We start from the raw sequence: 20419 nt of genomic DNA, 5'->3' as shown, positions 1-20419 counted from the left end.
ACATCCCGTACCCGTCTCTCTCAATAAACAGACATCCCGTACCCGTCTCTCTCAATAAACAGACATCCCGTACCCGTCTCTCCCAATAAACACAGACATCCCGTACCCATCCCTCTCTCAATAAACACAGACATCCCGTACCCGTCTCTCTCTCAATAAACACAGACATCCCGTACCCGTCTCTCTCAATAAACAGACATCCCGTACCCGTCTCTCTCTCAATAAACACAGACATCCCGTACCCGTCTCTCTCCCAATAAACAGACATCCCGTACCCGTCTCTCTCCCAATAAAGACAGACATCCCGTACCCGTCTCTCTCTCTCAATAAACACAGACATCCCGTACCCGTCTCTCTCTCTCAATAAACACAGACATCCCGTACCCGTCTCTCAATAAACACAGACATCCCGTACCCGTCTCTCTCAATAAACAGACATCCCGTACCCGTCTCTCTCAATAAACAGAGACATCCCGTACCCGTCTCTCCCAATAAACACAGACATCCCGTACCCGTCTCTCTCAATAAACACAGACATCCCGTACCCGTCTCTCTCAATAAACACAAACATCCCGTACCCGTCTCTCTCTCAATAAACACAGACATCCCGTACCCGTCTCTCTCTCAATAAACAGACATGCCGTACCCGTCTCTCTCAATAAACACAGACATCCCGTACCCGTCTCTCTCAATAAACACGGACATCCCGTACCCGTCTCTCTCTCAATAAACAGACATCCCGTACCCGTCTCTCTCTCAATAAACAGACATCCCGTACCCGTCTCTCTCTCAATAAACAGACATCCCGTACCCGTCTCTCTCAATAAACACAAACATCCCGTACCCGTCTCTCTCTCAATAAACACAGACATCCCGTACCAGTCTCTCTCAATAAACACAGACATCCCGTACCCGTCTCTCTCAATAAACACAGACATCCCGTACCCGTCTCTCTCTCTCAATAAACACAGACCTCCCGTACCCGTCTCTCTCAATAAACACAGACATCCCGTACCCGTCTCTCTCTCAATAAACACAGACATCCCGTACCCGTCTCTCTCCCAATAAACACAGACATCCCGTACCCGTCTCTCTCAATAAACAGACATCCCGTACCCGTCTCTCAATAAACAGACATCCCGTACCCGTCTCTCTCAATAAACACAGACATCCCGTACCCGTCTCTCAATAAACACAGACATCCCGTACCCGTCTCTCTCAATAAACAGACATCCCGTACCCGTCTCTCTCAATAAACAGACATCCCGTACCCGTCTCTCTCAATAAACAGAGACATCCCGTACCCGTCTCTCCCAATAAACACAGACATCCCGTACCCGTCTCTCTCAATAAACACAGACATCCCGTACCCGTCTCTCTCAATAAACACAGACATCCCGTACCCGTCTCTCTCAATAAACACAGACATCCCGTACCCGTCTCTCTCTCTCAATAAACACAGACCTCCCGTACCCGTCTCTCTCAATAAACACAGACATCCCGTACCCGTCTCTCTCTCAATAATCACAGACATCCCGTACCCGTCTCTCTCCCAATAAACACAGACGTCCCGTACCCGTCTCTCTCAATAAACAGACATCCCGTACCCGTCTCTCAATAAACAGACATCCCGTACCCGTCTCTCTCAATAAACACAGACATCCCGTACCCGTCTCTCAATAAACACAGACATCCCGTACCCGTCTCTCTCAATAAACAGACATCCCGTACCCGTCTCTCTCAATAAACAGAGACATCCCGTACCCGTCTCTCCCAATAAACACAGACATCCCGTACCCGTCTCTCTCAATAAACACAGACATCCCGTACCCGTCTCTCTCAATAAACACAAACATCCCGTACCCGTCTCTCTCTCAATAAACACAGACATCCCGTACCCGTCTCTCTCTCAATAAACAGACATGCCGTACCCGTCTCTCTCAATAAACACAGACATCCCGTACCCGTCTCTCTCAATAAACACGGACATCCCGTACCCGTCTCTCTCTCAATAAACACAGACATCCCGTACCCGTCTCTCTCTCAATAAACAGACATCCCGTACCCGTCTCTCTCTCAATAAACAGACATCCCGTACCCGTCTCTCTCAATAAACACAAACATCCCGTACCCGTCTCTCTCTCAATAAACACAGACATCCCGTACCCGTCTCTCTCAATAAACACAGACATCCCGTACCCGTCTCTCTCAATAAACACAGACATCCCGTACCCGTCTCTCTCTCTCAATAAACACAGACCTCCCGTACCCGTCTCTCTCAATAAACACAGACATCCCGTACCCGTCTCTCTCTCAATAAACACAGACATCCCGTACCCGTCTCTCTCCCAATAAACACAGACATCCCGTACCCGTCTCTCTCAATAAACAGACATCCCGTACCCGTCTCTCAATAAACAGACATCCCGTACCCGTCTCTCTCAATAAACACAGACATCCCGTACCCGTCTCTCTCTCAATAAACACAGACATCCCGTAGCCGTCTCTCTCAATAAACACAAACATCCCGTACCCGTCTCTCTCTCAATAAACACAGACATCCCGTACCCGTCTCTCTCCCAATAAACACAGACATCCCGTACCCGTCTCTCTCCCAATAAACAGACATCCCGTACCCGTCTCTCTCTCAATAAACAGACATCCCGTACCCGTCTCTCTCCCAATAAACAGACATCCCGTACCCGTCTCTCTCAATAAACAGACATCCCGTACCCGTCTCTCTCTCTCAATAAACAGACATCCCGTACCCGTCTCTCTCTCTCAATAAACAGACATCCCGTACCCGACTCTCTCTCAATAAACAGACATCCCGTACCCGTCTCTCTCAATAAACACAAACATCCCGTACCCGTCTCTCTCTCTCAATAAACACAGACATCCCGTACCCGTCTCTCTCTCAATAAACACAGACATCCCATACCCGTCTCTCTCTCTCAATAAACACAGACATCCCGTACCCGTCTCTCTCTCTCAATAAACACAGACATCCCGTACCCGTCTCTCTCCCAATAAAGACAGACATCCCGTACCCGTCTCTCTCTCAATAAACAGACATCCCGTACCCGTCTCTCTCTCAATAAACACAGACATCCCATACCCGTCTCTCTCTCAATAAAGACAGACATCCCGTACCCGTCTCTCTCTCAATAAACACAGACATCCCGTACCCGTCTCTCTCTCTCAATAAACACAGACATCCCGTACCCGTCTCTCAATAAACACAGACATCCCGTACCCGTCTCTCTCAATAAACACAGACATCCCGTACCCGTCTCTCTCAATAAACACAGACATCCCGTACCCGTCTCTCTCAATAAACACAGACATCCCGTACCCGTCTCTCTCAATAAACACAGACATCCCGTACCCATCTCTCTCAATAAACACGGACATCTCGTACCCGTCTCTCTCTCAATAAACACAGACATCCCGTACCCGTCTCTCTCAATAAACACAGACATCCCGTACCAGTCTCTCTCTCTCAATAAACACAGACATCCCGTACCCGTCTCTCTCAATAAACACAGACATCCCGTACCCGTCTCTCTCTCAATAAACAGACATCCCGTACCCGTCTCTCTCTCAATAAACAGACATCCCGTACCCATCTCGCTCAATAAACACAGACATCCCGTACCCGTCTCTCTCTCAATAAACACAGACATCACGTACCCGTCTCTCTCAATAAACACAGACATCCCGTACCCGTCTCTCTCTCAATAAACACAGACATCCCGTACCCGTCTCTCTCAATAAACACAGACATCCCGTACCCGTCTCTCTCTCAATAAACACAGACATCCCGTACCCGTCTCTCAATAAACAGACATCCCGTACCCGTCTCTCTCAATAAACAGACATCCCGTACCCGTCTCTCTCTCAATAAACAGACATCCCGTACCCGTCTCTCTCAATAAACAGACATCCCGTACCCGTCTCTCTCTCAATAAACACAGACATCCCGTACCCGTCTCTCAATAAACAGACATCCCGTACCCGTCTCTCTCAATAAACAGACATCCCGTACCCGTCTCTCTCTCTCAATAAACACAGACATCCCGTACCCGTCTCTCTCTCAATAAACACAGACATCCCGTACCCGTCTCTCTCCCAATAAACACGGACATCCCGTACCCGTCTCTCTCAATAAACACAGACATCCCGTACCCGTCTCTCTCTCTCAATAAACAGACATCCCGTACCCGTCTCTCTCTCAATAAACACAGACATCCCGTACCCGTCTCTCTCTCAATAAAGACAGACATCCCGTACCCGTCTCTCTCTCAATAAACACAGACATCCCGTACCAGTCTCTCTCTCAATAAACAGACATCACGTACCCGTCTCTCTCTCAATAAACACAGACATCCCGTACCCGTCTCTCTCAATAAACACAGACATGCCGTACCCGTCTCTCTCTCTCAATAAACAGAGACATCCCGTACCCGTCTCTCTCTCAATAAACACAGACATCCCGTACCCGTCTCTCTCAATAAACACAGACATCCCGTACCCGTCTCTCTCAATAAACAGACATCCCGTACCCGTCTCTCTCAATAAACAGACATCCCGTACCCGTCTCTCCCAATAAACACAGACATCCCGTACCCATCCCTCTCTCAATAAACACAGACATCCCGTACCCGTCTCTCTCTCAATAAACACAGACATCCCGTACCCGTCTCTCTCAATAAACAGACATCCCGTACCCGTCTCTCTCTCAATAAACACAGACATCCCGTACCCGTCTCTCTCCCAATAAACAGACATCCCGTACCCGTCTCTCTCCCAATAAAGACAGACATCCCGTACCCGTCTCTCTCTCTCAATAAACACAGACATCCCGTACCCGTCTCTCTCTCTCAATAAACACAGACATCCCGTACCCGTCTCTCAATAAACACAGACATCCCGTACCCGTCTCTCTCAATAAACAGACATCCCGTACCCGTCTCTCTCAATAAACAGAGACATCCCGTACCCGTCTCTCCCAATAAACACAGACATCCCGTACCCGTCTCTCTCAATAAACACAGACATCCCGTACCCGTCTCTCTCAATAAACACAAACATCCCGTACCCGTCTCTCTCTCAATAAACACAGACATCCCGTACCCGTCTCTCTCTCAATAAACAGACATGCCGTACCCGTCTCTCTCAATAAACACAGACATCCCGTACCCGTCTCTCTCAATAAACACGGACATCCCGTACCCGTCTCTCTCTCAATAAACAGACATCCCGTACCCGTCTCTCTCTCAATAAACAGACATCCCGTACCCGTCTCTCTCTCAATAAACAGACATCCCGTACCCGTCTCTCTCAATAAACACAAACATCCCGTACCCGTCTCTCTCTCAATAAACACAGACATCCCGTACCAGTCTCTCTCAATAAACACAGACATCCCGTACCCGTCTCTCTCAATAAACACAGACATCCCGTACCCGTCTCTCTCTCTCAATAAACACAGACCTCCCGTACCCGTCTCTCTCAATAAACACAGACATCCCGTACCCGTCTCTCTCTCAATAAACACAGACATCCCGTACCCGTCTCTCTCCCAATAAACACAGACATCCCGTACCCGTCTCTCTCAATAAACAGACATCCCGTACCCGTCTCTCAATAAACAGACATCCCGTACCCGTCTCTCTCAATAAACACAGACATCCCGTACCCGTCTCTCAATAAACACAGACATCCCGTACCCGTCTCTCTCAATAAACAGACATCCCGTACCCGTCTCTCTCAATAAACAGACATCCCGTACCCGTCTCTCTCAATAAACAGAGACATCCCGTACCCGTCTCTCCCAATAAACACAGACATCCCGTACCCGTCTCTCTCAATAAACACAGACATCCCGTACCCGTCTCTCTCAATAAACACAGACATCCCGTACCCGTCTCTCTCAATAAACACAGACATCCCGTACCCGTCTCTCTCTCTCAATAAACACAGACCTCCCGTACCCGTCTCTCTCAATAAACACAGACATCCCGTACCCGTCTCTCTCTCAATAATCACAGACATCCCGTACCCGTCTCTCTCCCAATAAACACAGACGTCCCGTACCCGTCTCTCTCAATAAACAGACATCCCGTACCCGTCTCTCAATAAACAGACATCCCGTACCCGTCTCTCTCAATAAACACAGACATCCCGTACCCGTCTCTCAATAAACACAGACATCCCGTACCCGTCTCTCTCAATAAACAGACATCCCGTACCCGTCTCTCTCAATAAACAGAGACATCCCGTACCCGTCTCTCCCAATAAACACAGACATCCCGTACCCGTCTCTCTCAATAAACACAGACATCCCGTACCCGTCTCTCTCAATAAACACAAACATCCCGTACCCGTCTCTCTCTCAATAAACACAGACATCCCGTACCCGTCTCTCTCTCAATAAACAGACATGCCGTACCCGTCTCTCTCAATAAACACAGACATCCCGTACCCGTCTCTCTCAATAAACACGGACATCCCGTACCCGTCTCTCTCTCAATAAACACAGACATCCCGTACCCGTCTCTCTCTCAATAAACAGACATCCCGTACCCGTCTCTCTCTCAATAAACAGACATCCCGTACCCGTCTCTCTCAATAAACACAAACATCCCGTACCCGTCTCTCTCTCAATAAACACAGACATCCCGTACCCGTCTCTCTCAATAAACACAGACATCCCGTACCCGTCTCTCTCAATAAACACAGACATCCCGTACCCGTCTCTCTCTCTCAATAAACACAGACCTCCCGTACCCGTCTCTCTCAATAAACACAGACATCCCGTACCCGTCTCTCTCTCAATAAACACAGACATCCCGTACCCGTCTCTCTCCCAATAAACACAGACATCCCGTACCCGTCTCTCTCAATAAACAGACATCCCGTACCCGTCTCTCAATAAACAGACATCCCGTACCCGTCTCTCTCAATAAACACAGACATCCCGTACCCGTCTCTCTCTCAATAAACACAGACATCCCGTAGCCGTCTCTCTCAATAAACACAAACATCCCGTACCCGTCTCTCTCTCAATAAACACAGACATCCCGTACCCGTCTCTCTCCCAATAAACACAGACATCCCGTACCCGTCTCTCTCCCAATAAACAGACATCCCGTACCCGTCTCTCTCTCAATAAACAGACATCCCGTACCCGTCTCTCTCCCAATAAACAGACATCCCGTACCCGTCTCTCTCAATAAACAGACATCCCGTACCCGTCTCTCTCTCTCAATAAACAGACATCCCGTACCCGTCTCTCTCTCTCAATAAACAGACATCCCGTACCCGACTCTCTCTCAATAAACAGACATCCCGTACCCGTCTCTCTCAATAAACACAAACATCCCGTACCCGTCTCTCTCTCTCAATAAACACAGACATCCCGTACCCGTCTCTCTCTCAATAAACACAGACATCCCGTACCAGTCTCTCTCAATAAACAGACATCACGTACCCGTCTCTCTCTCAATAAACACAGACATCCCGTACCCGTCTCTCTCTCAATAAACACAGACATCCCGTACCCGTCTCTCTCTCAATAAACACAGACATCCCGTACCCGTCTCTCTCTCAATAAACACAGACATCCCGTACCCGTCTCTCTCTCAATAAACACAGACATCCCGTACCCGTCTCTCTCTCAATAAACACAGACATCCCGTACCCGTCTCTCTCTCAATAAACACAGACATCCCGTACCCGTCTCTCTCTCAATAAACACAGACATCCCGTACCCGTCTCTCTCTCAATAAACACAGACATCTCGTACCCGTCTCTCTCTCTCAATAAACACAGACATCCCGTACCCGTCTCTCTCTCAATAAACACAGACATCCCGTACCCGTCTCTCTCTCAATAAACACAGACATCCCGTACCCGTCTCTCTCCCAATAAACAGACATCCCGTACCCGTCTCTCTCTCTCTCAATAAACACAGACATCCCGTACCAGTCTCTCTCCCAATAAACAGACATCCCGTACCCGTCTCTCTCTCAATAAACACAGACATCCCGTACCCGTCTCTCTCTCTCAATAAACACAGACATCCCGTACCCGTCTCTCTCTCAATAAACACAGACATCCCGTACCCGTCTCTCTCTCTCAATAAACACAGACATCCCGTACCCGTCTCTCTCTCTCAATAAACAGACATCCCGTACCCGTCTCTCTCTCAATAAACAGACATCCCGTACCCGTCTCTCTCTCTCAATAAACAGACATCCCGTACCCGTCTCTCTCTCAATAAACAGACATCCCGTACCCGTATCTCTCTCTCAATAAACAGACATCCCGTACCCGTCTCTCTCTCAATAAACAGACATCCCGTACCCGTCTCTCTCTCTCAATAAACAGACATCCCGTACCCGTCTCTCTCTCTCAATAAACAGACATCCCGTACCCGTCTCTCTCTCTCTCAATAAACAGACATCCCGTACCCGTCTCTCTCTCAATAAACAGACATCCCGTACCCGTCTCTCTCTCTCAATAAACAGACATCCCGTACCCGTCTCTCTCTCAATAAACAGACATCCCGTACCTGTCTCTCTCTCAATAAACACAGACATCCCGTACCAGTCTCTCTCTCAATAAACAGACATCCCGTACCCGTCTCTCTCTCAATAAACACAGACATCCCGTACCTGTCTCTCTCTCAATAAACACAGACATCCTGTACCCGTCTCTCTCTCTCTCTCAATAAACTGACATCCCGTACCCGTCAATGATGAGATTCTCATAAGGTGCTTTCTTGTCACAAACGGGACAAACCCACGTGGCCTTTTTCTCGTTCATTTGGAGGTAAAGAGTCGCATCGAAGCATTGCAGGTGGGTGCAGGTCATAGCCCGGCACGGCACCGATAACCTCATCTTCCCCAACTGCACCAACAAAACAGGATCATTAGTCCGATTCACTGAAAATGTTCGGTGTTATATCACTCCTCCGGCACTGGGAGGCAGATGTACCTGAATATGTTGGTGCCTGTACTGTCACCCGGATCTCAACAGCTGTTTGTGGAGTTCTGAGATCAGTAAGCGGAACAGAAACTACCTTCAGCAAGTATTTCATGGTGCGACATACCGGTCAGACGGTAAACACTCCTCAGTAACTCCAGACACAGGCACCAGGTCACCATTCAGACACAGAATGCACACTGCAGCCAGCCGCAAACGTCTGAAGACAAAGATTTTTGTTTTAATAAATTTAGAGTACCCAATTTATTTTAAATTAAGGTGCAATTTAGCGCGGCCAATCCACCTACCCTGCACATCTTTGGGTTGTGGGGGCGAAACCCACGCAGACACGGGGAGAATGTGCAAACTCCCCACGGACAGTGACCCGGGGCCGGGATCGGACCTGGGACCTCGGCGCCGTGAGGCAGCAGTGCTAACCCACTGCGCCACCGTGCTGACCACTGCGCCACCGTGCTGACCACTGCGCCACCGTGCTGACCACTGCGCCACCGTGCTGACCATTGCGCCACCGTGCTGACCACTGCGCCACCGTGCTGACCACTGCGCCACCGTGCTGACCACTGCGCCACCGTGCTGACCACTGCGCCACCGTGCTGACCACTGCGCCACCGTGCTGACCACTGCGCCACCGTGCTGACCACTGCGCCACCGTGCTGACCACTGCGCCACCGTGCTGCCCTGTCCGAAGGCCAAGACTCAACGACTCCTGCGCCCAGTGGCACTCAATCATCCCATCGTGGAGGGCGGCGCGGTGGCGCAGTGGTTAGCACTGCAGCCTCACGGCGCCGAGGTCCCGGGTTCGATCCCGGCCCCTGGGTCACTGTCCGTGTGGAGTTTGCACATTCTCCCCGAGTCTGCGTGGGTTTCGCCCCCACACCGGGTAGGTGGATTGGCCACGCTAAATTGCCCCTTTAATTGGGGGAAAAAAATAACTGGGTACCCTAAATTTATTTTAAAAAGACATGGTGTCCCACATTACCTGTGGCCCATGCATAGAGAAATCCATCTCCTTGGTAAATTCTAATACTCTCTACTCACTTGTCAAGAGATTGTGTGGTTTATATGTTTCTTGCAGATTTAGCGGCTGTTCGTTAATGAAATTTCCCGTTCTATGGTCCAGTTTACCAATTCCCTTGAACATCTGAGGAATAACACCTCTAACCCGCGTCTTTCCTTGTAGACGTCCCAAAAGCCTCTTAGTTTCTCCTCACTGCCCAATGCTTATGGGGTTGACGGAGATCGGAGACTGCACCTTTAAAATAGCTACAGCGTGATTTGTACATTCAATAGCATAGCAAGTGCAAAGGTACTCACTGGGCAGATGAGGGAGACCCGCAGACTGGTGGTGGCGATCTCGCTGTCAGGATCTGCTGTCAGCTTCTCTTTGACTGTAACAACGACAAGGAAATGAGAACGCAGTCCAAACACGGATAACGCCACACCGACAACATTCCCCGTGCGCGTACACATCGCCATGCTGCCAATCGAGACGGCCCACAGATGTTTGCTGAGGCACAGTTCAACGCAGTATCTGTGAGGCGGCACGGTGGCGCAGTGGTTAGCACTGTTGCTTCACAGCGCCAGGGTCCCGGGTTCGATTCCCGGCTTGGGTCACTGTCTGTGTGGAGTCTGCACGTTCTCCCCGTGTCTGCGTGGGTTTCCTCCGGGTGCTCCGGTTTCCTCCCACGTGTTCAAAGACGTGCAGGTTAGGTGGATTGGCCGTGATAACCTTTTTGGACAGTTAAGGGCAATTTAAGTGGGGCTCCTGGGTTACGGGGGATAGGGTGGAGGCGTGGACTTGACTAGGGTGGTCTTTCCAAGGGCCGGTGCAGACTCGATGGGCTGAATGGCCTCCTTCTGCACTGTAGATTCTATGATCTGTGAGGCACGACGGAATCCAGTGCCACAGAGGCACAGCCGAATCCAGTGCCAGAGAGGCACAGCCGAATCCAGTGCCAGAGAAGCACAGCCGAATCCAGTGCCCGTGAGGCACAGCTCAATCCAGTGCCCGTGAGGCACAGCTCAATCCAGTACCAGTGAGGCACAGCCGAATCCAGTGCCCGTGAGGCACAGCTCAATCCAGTGCCAGTGAGGCACAGCTCAATCCAGTGCCAGTGAGGCACAGCTCAATCCAGTGCCCGTGAGGCACAGCTCAATCCAGTGCCCGTGAGGCACAGCTCAATCCAGTGCCCGTGAGGCACAGCTCAATCCAGTGCCCGTGAGGCACAGCTCAATCCAGTGCCCGTGAGGCACAGCTCAATCCAGTGCCCGTGAGGCACAGCTCAATCCAGTGCCCGTGAGGCACAGCTCAATCCAGTGAGGCACAGGTCAATCCAGTGCCAGAGGCACAGCTCAATCCAGTGCCAGAGGCACAGCTCAATCCAGTGCCTGTGAGGCACAGCTCAATCCAGTGCCCGTGAGGCACAGCTCAATCCAGTGCCCGTGAGGCACAGCTCAATCCAGTGAGGCACAGGTCAATCCAGTGCCAGAGGCACAGCTCAATCCAGTGCCAGAGGCACAGCTCAATCCAGTGCCTGTGAGGCACAGCTCAATCCAGTGCCTGTGAGGCACAGCTCAATCCAGTGCCTGTGAGGCACAGCTCAATCCAGTGCCCGTGAGGCACAGCTCGATCCAGTGCCCGTGAGGCGCAGCTCGATCCAGTGCCTGTGAGACGCAGCTCAATCCAGTGCCTGTGAGGCGCAGCTCAATCCAGTGCCTGAGGCACAGCTCAATCCAGTGCCTGAGGCACAGCTCAATCCAGTGCCAGAGGCACAGCTCAATCCAGCGCCCGAGGCACAGCTCAATCCAGTGCCCGAGGCACAGCTCAATCCAGTGCCCGAGGCACAGCTCAATCCAGTGCCCGAGGCACAGCTCAATCCAGTGCCCGAGGCACAGCTCAATCCAGTGCCCGAGGCACAGCTCAATCCAGTGCCCGAGGCACAGCTCAATCCAGTGCCCGAGGCACAGCTCAATCCAGTGCCTGAGGCACAGCTCAATCCAGTGCCCGAGGCACAGCTCAATCCAGTGCCCGAGGCACAGCTCAATCCAGTGCCCGAGGCACAGCTCAATCCAGTGCCCGAGGCACAGCTCAATCCAGTGCCCGGGGCACAGCTCAATCCAGTGCCCGAGGCACAGCTCAATCCAGTGCCTGTGAGACACAGCTCGATTCAGTGCGAGGCACTGCTCAATCCAGTGCCTGTGGGGCACAGCTCAATCCAGTGCCCGTGAGGCACAGCTCAATCCAGTGCCCGTGAGGCACAGCTCAATCCAGTGAGGCACAGGTCAATCCAGTGCCAGAGGCACAGCTCAATCCAGTGCCAGAGGCACAGCTCAATCCAGTGCCCGTGAGGCACAGCTCAATCCAGTGCCCGTGAGGCACAGCTCAATCCAGTGAGGCACAGGTCAATCCAGTGCCAGAGGCACAGCTCAATCCAGTGCCAGAGGCACAGCTCAATCCAGTGCCTGTGAGGCACAGCTCAATCCAGTGCCTGTGAGGCACAGCTCAATCCAGTGCCCGTGAGGCACAGCTCGATCCAGTGCCCGTGAGGCACAGCTCGATCCAGTGCCTGTGAGGCGCAGCTCAATCCAGTGCCTGTGAGGCGCAGCTCAATCCAGTGCCTGAGGCACAGCTCAATCCAGTGCCTGAGGCACAGCTCAATCCAGTGCCCGAGGCACAGCTCAATCCAGTGCCCGAGGCACAGCTCAATCCAGTGCCCGAGGCACAGCTCAATCCAGTGCCCGAGGCACAGCTCAATCCAGTGCCCGAGGCACAGCTCAATCCAGTGCCCGAGGCACAGCTCAATCCAGTGCCCGAGGCACAGCTCAATCCAGTGCCTGAGGCACAGCTCAATCCAGTGCCCGAGGCACAGCTCAATCCAGTGCCCGAGGCACAGCTCAATCCAGTGCCCGAGGCACAGCTCAATCCAGTGCCCGAGGCACAGCTCAATCCAGTGCCCGGGGCACAGCTCAATCCAGTGCCCGAGGCACAGCTCAATCCAGTGCCTGTGAGACACAGCTCGATTCAGTGCGAGGCACTGCTCAATCCAGTGCCTGTGGGGCACAGCTCAATCCAGTGCCCGTGAGGTACAGCTCAATCCAGTGCCTGAGGCACAGCTCAATCCAGTGCCTGTGAGGCACAGCTCAATCCAGTGAGGCACAGCTCAATCCAGTGCCTGAGGTACAGCTCGATCCAGTGCCTGAGGCACAGCTCGATCCAGTGCCTGTGAGGCACAGCTCAATCCAGTGCCTGAGGCACAGCTCAATCCAGTGCCTGTGAGGCACAGCTCAATCCAGTGCCTGTGAGGCACAGCTCAATCCAGTGCCCGAGAGGCACAGCTCAATCCAGTGCCCGTGAGGCACAGCTCAATCCAGTGCCTGTGAGGCACAGCTCAATCCAGTGCCCGAGAGGCACAGCTCAATCCAGTGCCTGTGAGGCACAGCTCAATCCAGTGCCCGTGAGGCACAGCTCAATCCAGTGCCTGAGGCACAGCTCAATCCAGTGCCCGAGGCACAGCTCGATCCAGTGCCTGTGAGGCACAGCTCAATCCAGTGAGGCACAGCTCAATCCAGTGAGGCACAGCTCAATCCAGTGAGGCACAGCTCAATCCAGTGAGGCACAGCTCAATCCAGTGAGGCACAGCTCAATCCAGTGAGGCACAGCTCAATCCAGTGAGGCACAGCTCAATCCAGTGAGGCACAGCTCAATCCAGTGAGGCACAGCTCAATCCAGTGAGAGGCACAGCTCAATCCAGTGAGAGGCACAGCTCAATCCAGTGAGAGGCACAGCTCAATCCAGTGAGAGGCACAGCTCAATCCAGTGAGAGGCACAGCTCAATCCAGTGAGAGGCACAGCTCAATCCAGTGAGAGGCACAGCTCAATCCAGTGAGAGGCACAGCTCAATCCAGTGAGAGGCACAGCTCAATCCAGTGAGAGGCACAGCTCAATCCAGTGAGGCACAGCTCAATCCAGTGAGAGGCACAGCTCAATCCAGTGAGAGGCACAGCTCAATCCAGTGAGGCACAGCTCAATCCAGTGAGAGGCACAGCTCAATCCAGTGAGAGGCACAGCTCAATCTAGTGAGGCACAGCTCAATCCAGTGAGAGGCACAGCTCAATCCAGTGAGAGGCACAGCTCAATCCGTGGCCGCACGGCAGCACGGTGGATAGCACAATTGCATCACAACTCCAGGGTCCCAGGTTCGATTCCGGCTTGGGCCACTGTCTGTGCGGAGTCTGCACGTTCACCCCGTGTGTGCGTGGGTTTCCTCCGGGTGCTCCGGTTTCCTCCCACAGTCCAAAGATGTGCAGGTTAGGTGGATTGACCGTGATAAATTGCCCCTTAGTGTCCAAAATTGGCCTTAGTGTTGGGTGGGGTTACTGGGTTATGGGGATAGGGTGGAGGTGTTGACCTTGGGTAGGGTGCTTTTTCCAAGAGCCGGTGCAGACTCGATGGGCCGAATGGCCTCCTTCTGCACTGTAGATTCTACGATCTATGATGAATAATCCAGTGCCCGTGAGGCACAGCTCGATCCAGTGCCCGTGAGGCACAGCTCGATCCAGTGCCCGAGGCACAGCTCAATCCAGTGCCCGAGGCACAGCTCAATCCAGTGCCTGAGGCACAGCTCAATCCAGTGCCCCTGAGGCACAGCTCAATCCAGTGCCCGAGGCACAGCTCAATCCAGTGCCCGAGAGGCACAGCTCAATCCAGTGCCCGTGAGGCACAGCTCAATCCAGTGCCCGTGAGGCACAGCTCAATCCAGTGCCCGTGAGGCACAGCTCAATCCAGTGCCCGTGAGGCACAGCTCAATCCAGTGCCCGCGAGGCACAGCTCAATCCAGTGCCTGCGAGGCACAGCTCAATCCAGTGCCTGCGAGGCACAGCTCAATCCAGTGCCTGTGAGGCACAGCTCAATCCAGTGCCTGAGGCACAGCTCAACCCAGTGTCTGAGGCACAGCTCAATCCAGTGCCTGAGGCACAGCTCAATCCAGTGCCTGAGGCACAGCTCAATCCAGTGCCTGAGGCACAGCTCAATCCAGTGCCTGAGGCACAGCTCAATCCAGTGCCCGTGAGGCACAGTTCAATCCAGTGCCCGTGAGGCACAGCTCAATCCAGTGCCCGTGAGGCACAGCTCAATCCAGTGTGTGTGAGGCACAGCTCAATCCCGTGTGAGGCACAGCTCAATCCAGTGCCTGAGGCACAGCTCAATCCAGTGCCTGAGGCACAGCTCAATCCAGTGCCTGAGGCACAGCTCAATCCAGTGCCTGAGGCACAGCTCAATCCAGTGCCCGAGGCACAGCTCAATCCAGTGTGAGGCACAGCTCAATCCAGTGCCTGAGGCACAGCTCAATCCAGTGCCTGAGGCACAGCTCAATCCAGTGCCTGAGGCACAGCTCAATCCAGTGCCTGAGGCACAGCTCAATCCAGTGCCTGAGGCACAGCTCAATCCAGTGCCTGAGGCACAGCTCAATCCAGTGCCTGTGAGGCACAGCTCAATCCAGTGCCTGAGGCACAGCTCAATCCAGTGCCTGAGGCACAGCTCAATCCAGTGCCTGAGGCACAGCTCAATCCAGTGCCTGAGGCACAGCTCAATCCAGTGCCTGAGGCACAGCTCAATCCAGTGCCCGAGGCACAGCTCAATCCAGTGCCCGAGGCACAGCTCAATCCAGTGAGGCACAGCTCAATCCAGTGCCTGAGGCACAGCTCAATCCAGTGAGGCACAGCTCAATCCAGTGAGGCACAGCTCAATCCAGTGCCTGAGGCACAGCTCAATCCAGTGCCTGAGGCACAGCTCAATCCAGTGCCTGAGGCACAGCTCAATCCAGTGCCTGAGGCAACAGCTCCAATCCAGTGCCTGAGGCACAGCTCCAATCCAGTGCCCGAGGCACAGCTCAATCCAGTGCCTGAGGCACAGCTCAATCCAGTGCCTGAGGCACAGCTCAATCCAGTGCCTGAGGCACAGCTCCAATCCAGTGCCTGAGGCACAGCTCCAATCCAGTGCCTGAGGCACAGCTCCAATCCAGTGCCCGAGGCACAGCTCAATCCAGTGCCCGAGGCACAGCTCAATCCAGTGCCCGAGGCACAGCTCAATCCAGTGCCTGAGGCACAGCTCAATCCAGTGCCTGAGGCACAGCTCAATCCAGTGCCCGAGGCACAGCTCAATCCAGTGAGCAATGACTGATTTGCGATTGTAGAGGGCAGTGAGCTCACCCTATTTTCACCCAACAAGGATCACTTGTGACCTTCACAGAAAACACATTTTCACCATCCTAGGAGACACTCATTCTTTTAATAATAATTTAGAGTACCCAATTGATATTTTCCAACTAAGGGGAAATTTAGCGTGGCCAATCCACCTACCCTGCACATCTGCTGGGTTGTGGGGGTGAGACCCACGCAGACACCGGGAGAATGTGCAAACTCCACACGGACAGTGACTTGGGGCCGGGATCGAACCCGGGACCTCGGCGCCGCGAGGCAGCAGTGCTAACCTCCTCCGTGCCACCTCCAGGAGATGCTCATATTAATGTCAAATCCATGCCGATAGCTCCCGTTAACAACAAACTGCGCACGAACCAGGAGAGGAGAAGGGACATTCGAGTGTGTGAGGCTCAGTAGGGGAGGCAGTGGCGAGGTATTATCATTGGACCTGTAACCCAGAGGAAATCTCTGGGGTCCCAGCTTCAAATCCCGCCACTGAAATGGAATTCAATAAACATCCGGAATTAAAAGTCTAGCGATGACCATGAAACCATTTGTCAATTGTTGTAAAAACCCATCGGGTTCACTGATGCCCTTTAGGGAAGGAAATCTGCCGTCCTTACCCGGTCTGGCCTACACGTGACTCCAGACCCTCAGCAATGTGGTCGATTCTTAACCCCCCCCACCCCCCCCACCAAGGGCAATTAGGGATGGGCAATAAACACTCACACAGCCAGCGACGCCCACGTTCCCACGAACGAGTGAAATACAAAGTACCGATCGGGTCACCTGGTCACCCCAGAGCAGTTTGGGGATCGATGGAATCACACTGGGAAAGTGTTTCTGACCCGGGTTATCGCAAGGACCTTGGTCATTTTTAGACACTGCTGTTCAGAGAGCAGCACTTGTGTTGACGGCAGCCCCGGTTAGTGCCATGCCCCCCCCCCCCCCCCCCCCCCCCCACCCACGCCGGGGAGATCCCGCCTACGGCACTTACTCAGAGCTCGAGAGTGGTCCGGGTTACGGATTCCCTTGGCACGCAGTCTCTGCAGCAGTGTGGGCCGACATTAGCTGTTTGACTAGGTACACCGAGACAGAGTAATTCTGTTCAATAAAACAAACAAAAAATAAAGATAAACATCAGCAAAGGGGGGGGGGGGGGGCACCCAGCCCTCGCACAGCACGCAGGTCCCAGTGTAGCCTGGAGGACTCACCCTGCCATACTCGGATGACCAGTTGATGGTGATCATATTGGGGGATGGTTGCCGTGAGTTTGACCAGCGAGGTAACGTTGACGGGGAGGACTGGGTCGCTTCGGCTCAACCCCATTTTTAGTGGGTGGAAGATATCCCTGGAAAGAGAGAGGCAACTGAGCACAACGGTTTTTCAGGAAAGCAGGAAAGACCAAAAGGCTCGTCCCCTTTTCAGAGGTCAGCTTAGCCAGCGGCCTGGGCAATCATTTTTCCCAATTTAGCGCGGCCAATCCACCCGCCCTGCACATCTTTGGGTTTGTGGGGGCGAAACCCACGCAGACACGGGGAGAATGTGCAAAACTCCACACGGACAGTGACCAGGGCCGGGATTCGAACCCAGGTCCTCGGCGCCGTGAGGCAGCAGTGCTAACCACTATGCCACCCGGGTCCTCAGCACCGTGAGACAGCAGGGCTAACCACTATGCCACCCGCCTGTGCAATAATTAAACCCATAATTCACTCTCCAGAAATCCATCGAACTGCCTTTGAAAGCATCACCCAGCCCCTGCACCATTCACTCGGTGAGCTCACTGGCTGATTAGGGAAGAGGGGGAGGGGATTCTATGCTGTATCCTGCTCCCTGCTACATCAGCCCACTGCACGTCACAAGGATTTTCACAGATGCAGAACCGAAAAGGTAAACGGCGAAGAGTTAAGAGAATGTCAGCCGTTTACTGTCACTGGGTCCCTCCATGTTACTGGCCCGCAGACTCAGGAACTGCTGCGCTACGATCTGAAGGTAAATCCTTTGGTCTTGTTTTAGTTGAGCAGAGCTCCTCTGAAAGCGGACAGAAGCCAGCAAGAAGCAGATGTTCCCCTTGCGAATGAGCACACGACTGCCTCCAGAGATGCAGGAGGGTGTGTTTACACTCTGGCCTGTCGGCAGCCTTGTTCTGCCCGGGAACAGTCGAACAAGTCAATGCAACTGTCCAAAGAGAATCGAAACAGGCCGAATAGAGAACATTAGAGAGCTAAGATAGGCTAATTCACGCAAGCAGCTGGAAAGATCGCAAGAAAATACTGCGTAGGACCGCCGTTCATTCCCAGCGTTTGTTTTAACTCGACACACACTTTAATTCAAATTTAAAATGATTCAAAGTTACCCCACTGAGACTGGGGGGGGGGGGGGGGTCGGGGCCATTGTTGATCAGGGGTAGGGGTCTAGTCCTGTAGGGTTTGGGGGTCTAGTCCTGTAGGGGTGGAGTCTATGCTGTGGGGAGATAGGAATAGAACAGGCAGCAGGTCAAGGAAGAGGCAGCAGAAGTTCCTGGAACACTTACCGGTAAAGGGCAGAGTTTCCCATTGACCTTCACAAATAGGTTAGGAGGGAAGTAATCTTCCTGAGGGCAGCTAGTCTCGCACAAGCAAAACCTGTGGAGAAATAACGACGCGTCATAACAAATACATGAATGCCCTGTGCAGCCCACCACACAACAGCTTAGCCAACGCCAGGACGAGAAACTATGGGTCCTGATGCTTTACCTGTTTCTGAGCACCTTATCCACACTGTCCCCTCAAACCCTACCTCTCTCATCCTTTGGGTCCCCAGAATAATAACAAGTAGGTTTACATTAACACTGCAATGACGTTACTGTGAAAAGCCCCTAGTCGCCACACTCCGGCGCCTGTTCGGGTACACAGAGGGAGAATTCAGAATGTCCAATTCACCTAACAGCGCGTCTTTCGGGACTTGTGGGAGGAAACCGGAGCACCCGGAGGAAACCCACGCACACACGTGCAGACTCCGCACAGTGACCCAAGCCGGGAATCGAACCCGGGACCCCGACGCTGTGAACCGACAGTGCTAACCACTGTGCTAACGTGCGAATTAGCAGCCAATTGTCAGTGGGTCGAATTGTTTTTATATAGTTTTGATGTGGAGATGCCGGCGTTGGACAGGGGTGAGCACAGCAAGAAGTGTTACACCAGCAGGTTAAAGTCCAACAGGTTTGTTTTGAATCACTGGCTTTCGGAGCGCTGCTCCTTCCTGAATGAAGAGGTATTCTTTATTCACCTGAGGAAGGAGCAGCGTTCCGAAAGCTAGTGATTCGAAACAAACCTGTTGGACTTTAACCTGCTGGTGTAAGACTTCTTACTGTGTTTTATCTTGCTTCAGCAAAACCTCTTGGCTTCTGGGCTGTACCCCTCTATTTCTAAAGCCCGAGGCTATGAAGCTCAGTTTTTCGGTACAAGTATGTTTTTAAAATCTTTGTCAGACAATTACACACAACTTTATTGTTCCGAGACCAAACAACCAGCTCCGCTTCTCGGAGCTTTAAACGCTGGGAAAAAAACACCCCAAAGACTGGAATCTCTCCAGCGCCGCAAACAACAATCCCATTCACACGGCGGATCAAGGCAGCTCTCAACCACCCTTCTGAAAAGCAAATTAAGGAAGGATAATAAATGGAGGCCTAACCAGCGAACCCATATTCCTTCAATATTTCAAATAAAGAATAATATTGAACTAACAGCGACATATTCTATTGCCACGTGACACCTGGTTTAACCTCTTTAAGTTTAAAAATGACAAAACCCAGAATAGGAAACTCTCACACCACCCTGCCAAGTCAATGAAGCTACCCCCGAGAACGGGACATGCTTACCTCAGCTGCACTTGTACGGTGTGATCACCCTTTGCTCCAAGTAACAAGTCTCTGGAAGGAAGCAAATCAGTTGTTTGATTATTGAGCGGGCAGTGTGTAAATTCAGCATCCAGATACACATTTCCACATTGTTGGAGCAAGGAACGCCTTTGTTACATCCTCGATATCCAGTTGGGTGATGGAACAAATCAGAGCCAATCGTCACTTGGAATAGATTTACTCACAGATTGAAACATTCCAGCTGACTATCCTCAACTGTGTCGGTCTCTCTTTGTATGTACTCAAGTAACCATCCCATCAATGCAACAGGAACTCAATGCCACAGCCTCCCTTCTCCTGTCCCATCCGCCC

At 52.4% G+C, this 20419-nt stretch overlaps 1 protein-coding gene across 1 annotated transcript in view; it reads right to left on the bottom strand.

Moving 5' to 3' along the window:
• The window catches only part of LOC140406664 (E3 SUMO-protein ligase PIAS3-like), a gene marked incomplete at its 3' end in the record, with an annotated part of 51937 nt that extends 31571 nt beyond the window's left edge, over window positions 1-20366 (bottom strand). Inside the window, 10 exon segments of the mRNA XM_072494665.1 lie at window positions 8756-8916; window positions 10327-10400; window positions 17207-17267; window positions 17269-17313; window positions 17424-17465; window positions 17467-17511; window positions 17513-17560; window positions 18743-18833; window positions 20069-20215; window positions 20293-20366. Coding sequence (XP_072350766.1) covers window positions 8756-8916; window positions 10327-10400; window positions 17207-17267; window positions 17269-17313; window positions 17424-17465; window positions 17467-17511; window positions 17513-17560; window positions 18743-18833; window positions 20069-20215; window positions 20293-20366 — 788 coding nt within the window.
• Between the last annotated feature and the right edge of the window lie 53 nt (window positions 20367-20419).

This window comes from Scyliorhinus torazame, unplaced genomic scaffold (assembly GCF_047496885.1).
Source record: "Scyliorhinus torazame isolate Kashiwa2021f unplaced genomic scaffold, sScyTor2.1 scaffold_785, whole genome shotgun sequence".
Taxonomy (NCBI): Eukaryota; Metazoa; Chordata; class Chondrichthyes; order Carcharhiniformes; family Scyliorhinidae; genus Scyliorhinus; species Scyliorhinus torazame.
The sequence above is the reverse complement of the archived record's forward strand: the minus strand, read 5'-3'. Positions and strand labels throughout refer to the sequence as shown.